Genomic DNA, 15,246 nt, shown 5'->3' with positions numbered 1-15,246 from the left:
CCTCTTTCCATATTTATTATTAAATCTGAATAAAACAAAATACATATTTGGTATCGTCTGTAAAATTTCAGTCTATCAAAGTAACGCATTATTTACCCTGTACGATGAACGTAGTCAGAAAAAAAATAACGGACATCAGAATTTCGCCTTTTTTGGTCACCCCCATCTCTAAGAAGAAATGTAATTTAAAAAGTGATCAAAAAATCCAGAATGGTACCAACTGAAACTACAGGACGTCCTGCACTAAATGAGACCTCTCACAACTGTGTAAGCGAAAAAATAAAGTTATAGCTGTCAGAAGATGGCAGCAGAAAATTTTTAAAAAATTAAATATCTTTGAAAAAAATAAATAAAAGTAGTACAGCAAAAAAATATATAAATTTATGATAGTAATCGTACTGACCCATAGAATAAAGCGATCATGTCATTTTCGTTGCAGTGTGTGCACCATAGAAACAAGACTCGCTCAAAGATGGCGGAATTTCATTGTTTTTTTCCTTTCACTCCACTAAGAATTTTTACGTTTTTTTTCAGTACGTTTATATGGCACATTTATATAGTACCACTGAAAAGTACAATTCATCACGCAAGAGACATCTACGTTAATGAATAAATAAAAGTTGTGATATATTATTTATTTTTATTTTTTTTAACCGAAAATGGGGGGGGCAGTGTTTGCAATATATATGTATACGTTTTTAAATAGGCATTCCCATCTCGTACAATTATGGCATAGCCACATGATATGGAGTAAATGTCTGATTATGTGTAGGTCTCAGTTGGGACCCCGACCCTGTTCTATATCACCTTTCTGGTCACCAGTCAAGTGGGATTATAGAAACTGATGGCTGTTCTACACTATTTTCACAGCTCCCATCCACTTCTGTGGGAGTAATAGAAACTGTGTAGAACAGCCAGTTCAGCTGTTCCTGGAGGCATTAAAACGGGCATTCCCATCTCAGTCAAGCATGCATTAGCTGGGAGTATTCCTCTTAATACCTTGTGCTATGAACTATTCAGTATGTAATTATAATCTTACTGTAAATTGAACAAGGCTTACTTGAATTGAAATAATAAAACTGACATGGACAAGCAAAGTGCAAACTTTTTTCATATATGGAGAACTTCATCTCCTGGCCATATAGACCCTTTGCTCCCCGCAGGGACCAGTCTGCCATCAAGTTTTTATGTAAAATTGGAGCACATCACCAGAAGCCATAGAAAATGCATAGACTGCATGGCATATCTATTAACCCCTTTAGTGACACGCCCGGAAAATCCCCCAGGCTTGCTGCACTGACCATGCAGTTAAACCCCCGAAGATTTCTGTGGACAGCTCTAGTGCTGAAATGTGCAGAGCACTGAGCTGTCATCTGAAAGCTTCCAGGGTTTTTACTGCATACTCGGCGCAGCAAGCCACGGAGATTTCCCTGTCATAATACCAACTGTGAAAGTAGTACCGTACGTTCAAATGCCTGCAAGATTAAATTGCATTATTGACTCATTTAAAAAAACCTTCCCTGTGAGGCTTGACATGGTAATAACAAACCTGCCACTGTAGGGGTTAATGGCCTGTAACCATCATAGTAATTCGTATCTGTTTTTTTACTTGAAGACACATCTCGTCCCCCTAAACGTGGAGAAGAAAATGGCGCTGCTTATCATTTTGTGTCTGTGGAAGAAATGAGCCAAGGAATCTCGGAAAATCAGTTTTTGGAGTTTGGTAGCTTTAGTGGATATATGTTTGGGACGAGGATCCAGACTATAAAGGATATCCATAATGAAGGGAAGGTAGCTGTGCTTGACATAGAGCCACAGGTGAGAACCAAGTCCTAAAACAGGAAATGACCACCTTGATGACCTGAGCACTGATGCTGTGAAGGAGTACATGATGGTGGATTGTATTAGGAATAACTGAGATGTAGTTCTACAAGTGTGTATGGCCATCACCAATATGTGCTTGTTCTTCCCCAGACCTTGAAGATGGTTCGTACAGCAGAGCTGGCTCCATTCATTGTCTTTATATCCCCCACTGATACGGACAAGGTGACTTTTTTTTAAAAACTTAATGTATTTTATCCCAAAAGTGTAATATTAAAAGTGGGCTTACTGGAGTGTAACTGTCATTTATATTGTAAAGAGCAGGCAGGTAAAACTTTTTCCAGTATATTTATTTAACTGCAGATCCCTTTTGGATGGCTGCCCCTATTCCTATTCATCTATGCAGCTGTGGCCGCACGTTCAGTTGCATAGACCCTGAATACAGCAACTTACTACACAGGATTTCACCTCTTCAGTGCGCCTGCACTGAAAAAGTAAAACTCCTCCTGCACCAGAACACATCCGCCGTGCTGCAGAAAGAAGATCCGGCCAGGACACAGAAGACCCGCACAGACACGGAACAGTTAAAATAATGTCCTTGGCCATGGGAATCCGACCCACCCGTGGACATCAGGCCTTAACTTAATTTTCCCAGGGAGTCTCCACGACAGCACCACCTGAGATCGCCTCCTCCTGATAGGACAGGAACACACCGAGAGGTTAAAGTTCCCCCCCCCGTCCTCCCCTCCTCAGTGTTTTCCTGTCCTGCCAGGAGGCAGGGTCACCGAGAGGGGCTGGTGGAGACGCCAGCCCGGGAGAAAGAAGCATACCGGCAGATCGGAGGGCAGTGCTCCAGCCTGTCCTCCCTTCTTGCAGAGCGACTCCCGGGACGCCACATGGGGTGGTCCCCCCGGGCCAGGTTCCTCCCGCGGCGGCCCATGGGGGGTGCAATGCGGGGCTCCAGCTCTCCTACGCGCCGGCTTAGGAACGTGCGCGGCGCCTCCGGCTTCCCCTTAACGAGCAGGGGAGGGGGCGGGGCGCCGCGGCAAGCGGCGAGCGTGATGACGTCATCGCGCAGCACGGCCGGCGCTCGGAGGGGGCGGGGCTAAAATTTAAAGGCGCCAAAATTCAAAAAAGAAAGGATTCAAAAGGAACCTGAGAGAAGATGGCGCCGAGCAAGGAAGCCACTCAGTGAGTATTGGCTTAAATGCCCCAAGAGTGTCTGCAGCACCAGTTAATAAAGCAATGAGTGCTCCAGCACCAGAGGTCGCGGAATGCTCCACCGCGGCGGCAACCGTAAGTAGCCAGTGGGGCAAACAAGGCATGCATATTCGTATACGTTGTTAATGAATTTTGCATCCTTACACGTAAATTTTGTTGTCTGCCAGGGGGATAGAAGAGTTGCCCCTCCCAGAGCCAAAGCTAAAAAGTGCGCAGAATGTGGCGCAAGACTATCGGCTTCGCATGCCAGGCCATTATGCAAAGCATGCATAGCCAAGTTGGTCAAGGAGGAATCAGGGGGATTCCTCGAGGACGTCAGAAAACTCGTCCAAGAGGAAGTGCGGTCAGCGCTGTCGACCCCAAAAACTCCACCCAAGGGGGAATCGAGGACAAAGCGCCGAAGAAAAGCGCATACCCCGCAGGAACTCTCAGACTCAGAGAGTTCAGGATCTGAACCGGAAGAGCTGATGCTTGAGGAGTCCTCAGAGGAAGAGGAATACCAAAAGTACCTCTTCCATAGAGAAGATTTAACGGAGCTGATTAACTCCGTTAGAGCTACACTGAAAATGGAGGAGCCCAAGGAACCCCGTTCAATGCAGGACGAGGTCTTTGGGGGTTTAGGGGAGAGGAAGAAACATACCTTCCCGGTCCATAGCAACGTAACAAAATTAATACTTAAGGAGTGGGAGAAGCCCGACACGGGATCCTTCTCGTCTAAGGGGGTGAAGAGGCGCTACCCGTTTGAGGAGGGGGTATGTGCGAATTGGGAGGAAGTACCCAAGGTAGACGTCCCAGTGGCTAAGGTGGCTAGGAGGACAACATTGCCCTTCGAGGACGCCACACAGCTTAGAGACCCAATGGATCGCAAGGCGGAGGGCCTACTAAGAAGATCCTGGGAGGCAGCGGCCAGTACGCTCAGGCCAGGGGTGGCAGCCACGTGCGTCGCCAGAACCCTGGGTGTGTGGCTCGAACAACTGGAGCTGCACATCTCGAGCAAAACACCAAGGGAGCAGATCATAGATTCCCTCCCTATGTTAAAGATGGCCACTAACTTCCTGGCAGACGCAGCAGCGGAGTCAGTGAAGCTTTCGGCAAAAGCAACGGCCCTAACCAACTCGGCCAGGAGGGTCCTCTGGCTGAGGTCATGGTCGGGCGACCTAACATCCAAGAATAAATTGTGCTCGCTACCCTTTCACGGCCAATTCCTCTTTGGTCCGGATCTAGATAAAATACTAGAGAAAGCGTCGGATAAGAAGAAGGGATTCCCGGAGGAAAGACAACGTAAGGGGAAGACCTTCTTCCGAACCCCGGCACAACAATCGGAACCCTATAAAGGCAAGGGCAAGATGGGCCGATGGAGTTACCCCAAGGGAGGCAGAGGGAGAAGCTTCCTCTTCAACCCGCACCAGGGGGACCCAGCCAAGCAGAAGCCCTGACGCCATCCCAGTGGGGGCGAGGCTGCAGGGCTTTGCGGATCGGTGGGCCTCGATTTGCAGGAGCCCGTGGATCCCGGAGATCCTGCAGCAGGGATACAGAATCGAGTTAGTATCCCCCCCCCCAGGAGAAAATATATTATCACGCGAGGTCCAGTACAACAACTGTACCCGCTTCAGCAGGCGGTACAGGACCTAAGACATCTAAAGGCAGTGTCCCTCGTGCCACAGGAAGGAGACCTGGGGGCATTACTCCAGACTCTTTCTAGTAAAGAAACCCGGGGGAGGTTCACGCCTGATAATAAATCTAAAACCCCTGAACGTTTTCATAAAATATCGAAAATTCAGGATGGAGTCCATCACATCAGCGGTAAAGTTGATCCCCAGGGGGGCCTACATGGCCTCGATCGACCTGAAAGACGCCTATCTGCATGTACCGATCCACAGGGACTCAAGGAAGTACCTAAGGTTCGCGTTGGAAATGGGCAGCAAGACAAGGCATCTTCAATTCAGATGCCTTCCCTTTGGAATCTCCTCAGCACCCCGCATTTTCACGAAGATCATGGCGGAGGTTGCAGCCTACCTAAGGCAGAGGTCGATCCTAATAATCCCATACCTGGACGACATACTAATCATAGCCGAGTCCAGGGAACGCCTAGTAGAGAACTTGGCAACAGTGCTCAGCCTGTTACAGTTCCTAGGTTGGATCATAAATTGGGAGAAGTCCAGCCTAAACCCCAGCACGGAGAAGGTGTTTTTAGGCATAACACTCGACTCAGAGGCCCAATGCTCCTTCCTCCCCGAGGCAAAGGGGCAGAAAATTCGGCACATGGTAAAATCCTTTATGCAGAGACGGTCATGCACAATCCGGGAGGCTATGTCCCTCCTAGGAAGTCTAACATCATGCATCCCGGGGGTAGCATGGGCACAGGCACATACCAGACCCCTGCAAGCAGCAGTCCTCGCAGCATGGGACGGCAGGCAGGCTTCGTTAGAAAACAGAATACAGATCAGGAACTCGGTAAGGGTATCCTTACGCTGGTGGACGTCCCCAAGAAATCTAAGAAAAGGAGTCCACTGGATATTGCACCCGGCAGTACAGATCACGACAGATGCAAGCTCCTGGGGGTGGGGGGCGCACGTCGGAGACCAGCTCCTACAGGGCCCATGGCCACCGCAGACGAAGCATCAATCCTCAAACTACAGGGAGCTACAAGCAATCTGGAAGGCCCTGCAGCACCTGGGGGAGACGGTAAGAAACCAACATATACGGGTACTGTCGGACAACACCACGGCAGTGGCCCATATCCGACACCAGGGGGGCACGAGGTCACCAGCTCTGCAAAGTATCGCGCAAAGGATATTTCGCTGGGCGGAGGGCCGCATCATCTCACTGTCAGCGGTACACTTAAAGGGATCTCTGAATCAAAGAGCAGACTTCCTCAGCCGGGGGCGCTTAGACCCAGGAGAATGGTCCTTATCCCAGGAGGCATTCCGGATAGTGACGGACAAATGGGGTCCCCCGCAAATAGACCTATTCGCGTCAAAACAAAACGCCAAGGTGACGAACTTCTTCTCCCTCAGACGGGAAGACCAACCGACAGCGGTGGACGCCCTGAGCCAGGACTGGGGAGGAGAACTGGCGTACGCATTTCCCCCGATCCCACTAATCCCAAGGGTACTACAGTACTTCAGGTCACAACCGTGCACCCTGATCCTTGTGGCTCCCTTTTGGCCAAGAAGGAGCTGGTTCAGCCTCCTGAGAGACTTGAGCATCCAGGAGCCAGTTACCCTTCTGGCTCAAGAGAATCTCCTAACGCAGGGACCCCTGAACTACCCCGACGTAAGCAGACTTCATCTAACAGCTTGGTTACTGAAGAATCCATACTGAGGGGCAGGGGATTCTCAAGCAAGGTAGTCAGAACGCTAATGGCAAGCAGGAAAGAGACTACCAACCGCATATACCAGAGAATCTGGAGGAGGTTTACCTCTTGGAGACGAGAGGGGCTCCTCAGGCAGCAGTGCGGACGTCCCTCTGATCCTGGACTTTCTACAGGACGGCCTGGATATGGGCCTCGCCCCAAGCACCCTAAGAGTCCAAACGGCAGCCCTTAGCGCCCTGTTTGACACTAAGTTATCCGGGGACGGGTGGATCAATAGATTCCTGGCAGCGGCAGATAGGCTTCGACCCAGGTCCACCAATATTTGCCCAGACTGGAACCTTAATTTAGTCTTGAGGGCCATGACAGGGGACCCCTTCGAACCAATGGAGGGGCTCTCATTAAAAATGCTCACAGTAAAAACTATCTTCCTAGTGGCAATTTCCTCAGCCAGGCGGGTCAGCGAGCTACAGGCCCTATCCATACGCCACCCGCTCCTCAAGATTACAGATACCAAGTTAGTCTTTAAAACAGACCCGACCTTTTTGCCTAAGGTGGTATCCCCATTCCATAGGGCCCATGACATAATAATACCCTCGTTCTATAATCACCCAAAAGACGAGAGCGAGCGAACCCTAAGCTGTTTGGACGTCAGAAGAGCAGTCTTGACGTACATCGAGGCCACAGGCCCATGGAGGCAGGACGACAACCTGTTCGTCCAATATTCAGGCCCTAATAAGGGAAAGAAAGCAGCCAAAAGCTCTATAGCCAGGTGGATTCGCCTGGCCATTAGCGAGTCATATAAGGCTTTGGGGAAGGAGGCCCCCTCGGCTCTTAAAGCCCATTCCACAAGGGCAGTAGCGACCTCATGGGCCGAGCATGGCTCGGCATCAGTAGAGCAAATATGTAAGGCAGCAGTATGGAAAAAGCCCCATACTTTCGTCAAACACTACAGGGTAAAGGTGCAGCTAGACGAGGACATGTCCTTCGGTCGTAAGGTCCTCTCAGCGGCAATCCCACCCTAGAATTACTTTAGTTGATACGTCTCAGGTGGTGCTGTCGTGGAGACTCCCTGGGAAAGGTAGGATTATACCTACCCGATAATCAGGTTTCCAGGAGTCTCCACGACAGCACCCGTACATTCCCTCCCCAAGAAAGAATAATGTATATAAAAATAATTAAATAAATAAAAGATAATAAAATAAAAAGTATACCAGATAGGAAAAAATTTAAGTTAGCTCCTACCCCGGCAGTTTCGTTATAATACACTGAGGAGGGGAGGACGGGGGGGGGAACTTTAACCTCTCGGTGTGTTCCTGTGCTATCAGGAGGAGGCGATCTCAGGTGGTGCTGTCGTGGAGACTCCTGGAAACCTGATTATCGGGTAGGTATAATCCTACCTTTCCTATGCATTGCCTTTGTATTTTGGGTTGGGACTCCGCACATTGAAGTGAATCCTTCCACGCTAGCAGGAAGCTGCATGCAGCTTCTCTTCCCAGCGTACCCAATGTATTGCATCTCCATGTAACACGTATAATCCTGAGACACATTAATAGATGCTCCATGCATGGAGACACAGGGCATCAGAGAGCTGGCGGGCTGGGAAGAGAAGGTGAGAACACATTCTTGCTAGGGTAAAGGGTTGTTTTCTGTGTGCCTGCACCCAGTCCTGACCACAGGGAGAGGCGTGCACAGGGAAATAGTTCTGTTATAAAGATGGCTTTTAGATCGAGTCTAACGAATGTCTACAGATCTGTGCTAGTTAGTAGCATTGCAGCGGTAGGCGCACTGAAAAAGTTGTAGTTAGTTGCTGTATTTGGGGTCTATGCAGTTGAACTTGGATTTCACTTAGAAACTGGCAGCAGATATATAGGAGCAGCCCTCCTAGAACGATTTCCACCCACCCCCCCCAGTGAAAAGTACCCTTAATGTGTTAACTATAGTGGAGAAAAAATAAGTCCTTATCACCTGTTCTTTATATGGATCAACGAAATAAGTTACTTTTATGTGGACTGTGTTCTAAAATGTAGGGGGCAGGAAAGCCTAACGCATATGGATAGATCTTCATCACTAATTTTTGTATTCTTCTTCGTTCCGGACTTCATGTCCGCTGGTGATGGAGCGCTTATTTGCCGCCACCACACTACTCCTCTTAGTATGCTGCGTGGGCTAGAAGGGCACATGACAATGCTTGGCCATGAATAACCATGCTGCAACCTGCGTGTGCAGGGTGATTTCACAGGTGTTCATGGACAATGAGCCATTGAAAATAGTGCAGATGCTCTGCCATACGTTCATTGACAAGCCTCGTCTCGCATCCCTCCACCCATGCAGCACACTGGACAAGAGCGGTGCAGAGAAAGGTTTATATTACCAAGGGTACAGGCCTTTCGGAAACTAAGAAAAATGGTGGTGAAGGTGTATCCGTGAGTGTTGTGTTCCTGCGCCCCACACTTTGGAGCAAAAAACGTCATGTAATCATGAAGGGTGTTTGGCGTGGTCCAAGGCCCGAGTCCACTCCATACCCAGTGGGTGTTGGCTGTTTTCTACATCTGCCGGCAACAGCCTCGATCAGAGTTGGTTCTGCTTGTAGCCTTTAAATATTTTGATACCACGATCAAAGTTCATCGCACATCTAAGCAGCCAGAGCATCAAATGGTGACGTCCAGGGCAAAAACTCTTCTGCAGTTTATACTAGACGGACAGTTGTGCAGGATAGAAATGGACGCAGAAACTGCAAGGATGTCCCAGACAAGTATAAAGCCAAGGGGACAGTTACGGTGTGATCTGGCTGGTCTGTACTGAGCCGGCTAGAATGGAGAGGGTTAAAGGCGATCGAAAGTCCACAGGCTATTCATGACTGCATCTGTTGGATGATGAGCGCTGTGTACTCCAGCAGGTCACATGATCCACTGTATGTCATCACGGATTACTCTGGGAGCAATCAGCAATGTGAACATGAATGTCTTTTATGGTGCACTAGATGGTATCATTACCATTCACCGTAAATAGGCGGCAGAGCATAGATGAACGACTGGCCGATCATTACATTTTTTTCATGCCGGCATAAACTGAATGACAAACGATAATTCGTTTTGCTGGGTCCATACGATGCACGCCTCTAGAAGGATCGGGAACGCGATCCACAAGTAGTCCAACGCACAAAACAATTCGGGCAGATCAAATAGGAGCACTTTAAAACTCCGCAATAAGGAGGAGATGCTTTATTGCATGCAATCCCTGCATAGCAGCAACATTTCAACCCATAGACAAAGCTTGACAAAGACCCGTCTGCTCTATGGGTCGAAACGTTGCTGCTATGCAGGGATTGCATGCAATAAACGATCTCCTTATGGTGGAGTTTTAAAGTGCTCCTCTTTGATGCCGCCTGGATTGCTTTGTGTGTTGAAACAATGTTGTAGTTATTGGTTTTAAAACCTCTTCTCGTTTGTCTGAAGTCCCCCTCTAACTCTGTATATTTAGGGCAATCTAATGCAATTGCTTGCTGCATCCCATGTTAGGTTTTGACACTGTCAATAACAATCTGGTATCCTGATCCCCACCAAATTGCAATACAGACCTGTTAAAAATCTGTATGCCTCAAAGTATCTTGAGCAGCCTATTCCGATAGTAGTTACCAAGAAACACTTTGAGGATCTTTGACTGGGTGTTTATTACATCATCATCTATTTATGTACATTTCTTTTAACCATTTAAGGAACAAAGGTGTAAAAGTTACGGCTCTTGGTCCTGGGCTTTTATTAAAGCTCCTGCAATTGAGCAGGACCAGGTTGGGTCCTCTGCTGTCATTGACAGCTGAGGACCCAGAGAAGGCAGCAGCGGTTTTTAACCTTTTCTGCCTTCTGCTTTTCCAGGCTACATAGTATTCAATGAGCACGATGTAGTGCAGAGAGAAAGCAAAAGTGTTACTTCCGCTATTTGACCCAGTGATCACATGACCACCAGGTGTCCCCTGCACAGCAGAGTTGAAGGGTCACTACAAGGTGACGGTTTTTCCCTATAACTGGGGCTCTGATGGCTGCCCCAGCTACAGTGGAGAAATGTGAAATTAAAAAACCATGTGAGTGATCCCCAGAGGTCTTACTACATCATGGGGAACATAGATGGTAAAAAAAAAACTAGTTACAAAAATAAGTAAAAGATAAATTATGAATAAAAATACATACATAAAGAAAATGACCCGACGCCAACTAAAACTGCTGCCGTATGTGCCCTGTTATCCAAAACCATGCAGTGACTTATAATGCCCAGTGACTAGCATTATATAGAATAGATACGTATATATGAATATTTGACATAAGATTCTATATAAAGCCCTCTCTGATGAAAAACCTTTGCCCAGTGCCGATATAGAGAAAAAGAATTACATTTAAACTAGTTTGTCTTCGATTCCAATGTACAAAGTAATGAAATTGACTTGGGGTTACTTTTTAATGTTTTGTGCTTTTTTTTCCCCCCTCTTCTCTGTATTTGCTATCTTTGGTTTACACTTGTGTCTCTTTTCTAGTCTGATGCACTCCAGAAGCTTCGTGCAGATTCCGAGGTTCTCCGGGCTCGCTATGCACAATACTTCGACTTGACACTCGTTAATAATGATGTGGAACAAACCGTTCAAGATCTACTAGGGGCTCTTGATGCAGCATGTGCCTCGTCCCAGTGGGTCCCAGTCACCTGGGTATATTGACGAGATTACTATACATTATAAGCCAACATCCACTCCAGTATAGGGGATTTGCTGCCAAACATACAACAAATTATCTGTTCCCTCCTTTAGTAAAATTCCATACAGTCTTTCCAGGTTTCCGAACATTTCAGGATGCTGTTTCTGCCATGCCTGCACTCTTCTGAGAAATCCGATCCTGTACAATAACTTCAGTATTGTCGGTTTTATACCCAGTAAAGTACAAATCATGTGAGTGTTTATGGCAGGAATGAGGATGAATATTTAAATCCCTGTATAACAAGAATGTTTTTGGACCGATTGTGGCAGGAAATGAATTCTGCCCTGTTTGCACACAGTAGGAGTAGCCTGGTGAATGAGCGCTGTGTGGGTCGGTACTTGTCACTTGGTGAACTATACTCCGAGACCCGAAGTCAGCCCACAAAGTGATACATATCATACGTGGCTAGAATGCCTTCCTGCTTACCTTATATTATCATCAACATCCGTTTGCTAAATAGTAGAGAACCTTTACCTCCTATGTCTACTCTGTAAGGCTTTGTGATACATTGTCTGCAACTTGTTCCCAACATGCTAGACCAGGTGGTTTTAAAAGTGTACAAGTATATGTATATTTGAAGGTGCCAACAACCAAAACCTCCTTTAGTAGTTATATATTTGTACTGCTATTAAAGCTCAGAATCATGTTCATCTTTGCCAGGAAAAACATCCTTTTAATCTCAAGCCACATCTTAAGAGGTTACTGTATTGACTTGGATGTAAACCAATAAAGTACATTAAATAAAGCAGTGTTGTTGGGTGTTTTTTTTTTCCATTATGTCTCAATTTTTTTCCCTTCCAAAGAGGCAGCTTATTTTGCATTTCAACACCTTGAAAACCAAATAATGAGAATGTGCAGCATGGTAAGAGTAATTCCTGCTCTATGACTTACATTTACGTCATGGTAATATCACGTGTGCTGCCACTGAACCTCGGAAATGAGCAGGAACAAGGTTGTAATACATGGCCCTACTCCAGCTGGGATCAGAGTTAATGACATCTTAGGTGCCAAGGTCGCTACTGATTGTGGTATCTAAGATGTAAGCCGGAGAAAGGGAGACCCTTCTGACTCCCCATTGGCCTTGATGTAACTGTGGGGTGCTGATGAGTTGTCATAGCAGCTCAGGTCTGCCATCTAAGACCCCTACACTGCAGCTGCAAGCCATGAGGGCAGATCCCCAGCCTGGCCTCTCCAAACCGCTTAAAAGACCTTGTACTATGAGTATAATTTCATCTGAATCTGAGTGGCCAGATGGTGCATTATCGGATAGTGACTATTTAGAAGACTTCACTCATTGTGGAAAAAGACAGAAAATATTACTTTTCTAATACTTAGAGGAATTAATTAGAGCTGTTTGCAGCATAATGAAGATTTAAGAAGTCTAGATCAATACAGCAAGATGTTTGGACTTAGATCTAGACCTTGAACTAACTTTCATATAAATGATACTCAAGAAATTTGTAACAGACGAATGGGAAAAGGTCAAGAACAAGTTAACTTTCAAGAGAGTTCAAAGGGAGACTCCTATTTAATTCAGAAGAGACACTCCTATGGAGTGAAATCCCTAAAGTAGATTCACCTGTGGCTAAAGCAACCAGAAATGCCTCCCTTCCATTTGAAGACTCCTCTCAACTACGGGATCCTATGGACAAAAAAAGCAGATCTGTTACTTAAGATATCATGGGAAGCCACATCTACCATGATAGAGGCTACTATTGCAGCCACATTCGTGGCCAGAACTATGTTTCTCTGGCTCACAAGCCTGGAGGACAATCTAAAAGCAAGAACCTCCCAGGAAATAGATATGCAAGGGTATCCCTTTTACAGAAAAAAAAGGGACAGGTTTCTTGGCTTATGTGTGCGTAGAATCCCTCATAATTGCTGCAAGAAATGCAAGTCTGAATAATTCCTCTAGGAGGGCATGATGGCTGAAGGCATAGAGAGCGGATACAACATCCAAAAACTGTCTATGCAACATCCCCCTTTCAAGGTGAATATTTATTTGATGCCGAACAATAAAATCCTGGAAAGTGTGGAAAGAGAAGGGACTACCCAGAGATTTTGGGCTAAGAGACACTCGTTAGACATACAGACCTGGCTACCTGCAGAGACAGACCAGACGGAAAGGAAAATCAGGCAGATGGTCTTATCCTAAGGGTGCGGGCAGACGAGCGCATAAACGGCGCGTTTTTGCGACCAAACGTATATACGTGACCATCTGAGGCAATGGTTTCGAATGTATTCGTTCACATGGGCGATTTTACGGCACGTAAAAACGGAACATATGCGACCGAAATACGCGCCAACGCATATTTGATCGCCGAAAAGACCGTTTGCAAAGTAGGAACAAACGAAAATACGCTTTCTAGCTCTGGTTGTGATCGGTGAAAAACGATCGCTCGGGCGATTATACGTTGCGCTCGTGCGAACGTAAATACGCCTACGCTCGTCTGCCCGCACCCTAAGGGATGGAAAGGTAAAACCTTCCACTACCATTCCTGCTCCAAATATCCTCTGAAGTCAAGCAGCCAGTGGGAGGCAGATTGCTCCTATGCTACGGGAAATGGACGCTTATGTCTGATAATGCATGGGTATTGCGAATAATCCAGCAGAGTTAAAGGATAGAATTTTACTCCCGACCACCTGGGAAATTGGTGATTACAATTTATCAGTACATTAATTACCACCAAAAATACAAGAAGGGGTGAAGGACCTTTTTACAGATGGGTGCAATAGTTCCAGTTCCCTTTTAGTGAACAGGGAAAAGGTTACTATTCAAAAATAGCCATAGTTCCCAAGCCAAACGGGTCCTCTAGAATAATAAGTCTTAAGTCTCAATAAATAGGAAATTTTAAAATGGAAACCATTAAATCTACTATATCTCTAACGAAGCAAAACAGCGTCTTATGCACCTTAGATTTAAAGGGTGCTTACTACCATATACCAGTCAATCAAATGTACCAAAAATACATGAGGTTTGCAGTTCAAATGGATACAAACACTCACCATGTTCAGTTTGTGTGTCTGTCTGTCTTATGGTGTGGCAACAGCCCCGTGTTTATTTTCCAAAATAATGATAGTCAATAGCTCACCTCAGAGGGCAAGGGGTTAATATTGTTCCATACTTAGATGACCTGTTAATAATTGCAGATGATAAACCTACCATGTCAACTGAACTGACCCAGACGATAGAACTTTTGTCAGGTCTGGGGTGGAATAAATTTAAAAAAAAAATAGTCTGACCCCGGACACTAAAAAAGTGTTCCTTTGGGGTACTGTTAGATACAGGCTTAGGCTCATCATCCCTTCTGCAGGCGAAAAAAAAAAGAAAAGCTTTTTACCTATTAGAGAAGCAATGCAAATTCTGAGGAAAATGTCTGGAGGCTAAACCATCTTGCCATGGGCTCTGGCATGTTCTAGGCCCTTCTAAAGTGAGGTTCTTTCCTAGTGGGACAGAAGTCATCCCTAGATCAAAAAAATTGTTATCCCCACTAAGAGGTCATTGACCTGGTGGACTCTATCCAATAATCTTAGCAAGGAAATATGGTGGCATGGGGATCCTTTTGGTCTTGATAACTACCAATGCAAGTAAATCAGGTTGGGAGGCTCAAGTAGGGCAAACCATTTTTCAGAGGTCCTAGCCTCCTTTCATTAGTTCCCAGTCTTCTAACACGTAGAGCAGTCTGGGAAATCCTGATGAATGCAACAAAATGAATTAAAAGGGACGCATGGCAGAATATATTCTGATAATGACGACTGTTTCCTTTCTTCGTCATCAGGAAGAGGGGCCAGGCAGCGTCACGTAACAGAAGCTGACAAACGGTTTGTTTTTTTTCTGTGAAGAGGACAAACTTCAGTCCATAGGAGCAGTCCATCGGAGAGGATCTCAAAACAAGATAGCAGATTATCTCATCAGGCAACAACTCGACCTGGGGGAGTGGTTCTTCAACACTGATGTTCAACCAGCTAATAGCCTGATGGGGGAAACTTCAGATCTGTTTGCCTCCTGTAAAAACTTGAAGTGCCATGAATTTTTCTCCCTGCATCCAACAGGACAAGCCAGAGAGTTGGATGCATTTGCTCAAAGATGTGAAATGTCACTGGCTTATGCTTTTGCTCCTCTATCTCTGATAACTCGGGCTATTAAAA

At 46.2% G+C, this 15,246-nt stretch overlaps 1 protein-coding gene across 1 annotated transcript in view; it reads left to right on the top strand.

The window, feature by feature from the left end:
- The window catches only part of MPP1 (MAGUK p55 scaffold protein 1), a 29,652-nt gene extending 17,810 nt beyond the window's left edge, over positions 1-11,842 (top strand). Inside the window, exons 10-12 of the mRNA XM_066581023.1 lie at positions 1,616-1,818; positions 1,975-2,046; positions 10,884-11,842. Of these exons, the coding sequence (XP_066437120.1) occupies positions 1,616-1,818; positions 1,975-2,046; positions 10,884-11,060 (452 nt within the window). The 3' untranslated portion in view covers positions 11,061-11,842. The remainder of the gene's footprint in view (positions 1-1,615; positions 1,819-1,974; positions 2,047-10,883) is intronic.
- Positions 11,843-15,246: the final 3,404 nt, after the last annotated feature.

The sequence above is a fragment of the Eleutherodactylus coqui genome, chromosome 10 (genome assembly GCF_035609145.1).
Source record: "Eleutherodactylus coqui strain aEleCoq1 chromosome 10, aEleCoq1.hap1, whole genome shotgun sequence".
NCBI lineage: Eukaryota > Metazoa > Chordata > Amphibia > Anura > Eleutherodactylidae > Eleutherodactylus > Eleutherodactylus coqui.
The sequence above is the reverse complement of the archived record's forward strand: the minus strand, read 5'-3'. Positions and strand labels throughout refer to the sequence as shown.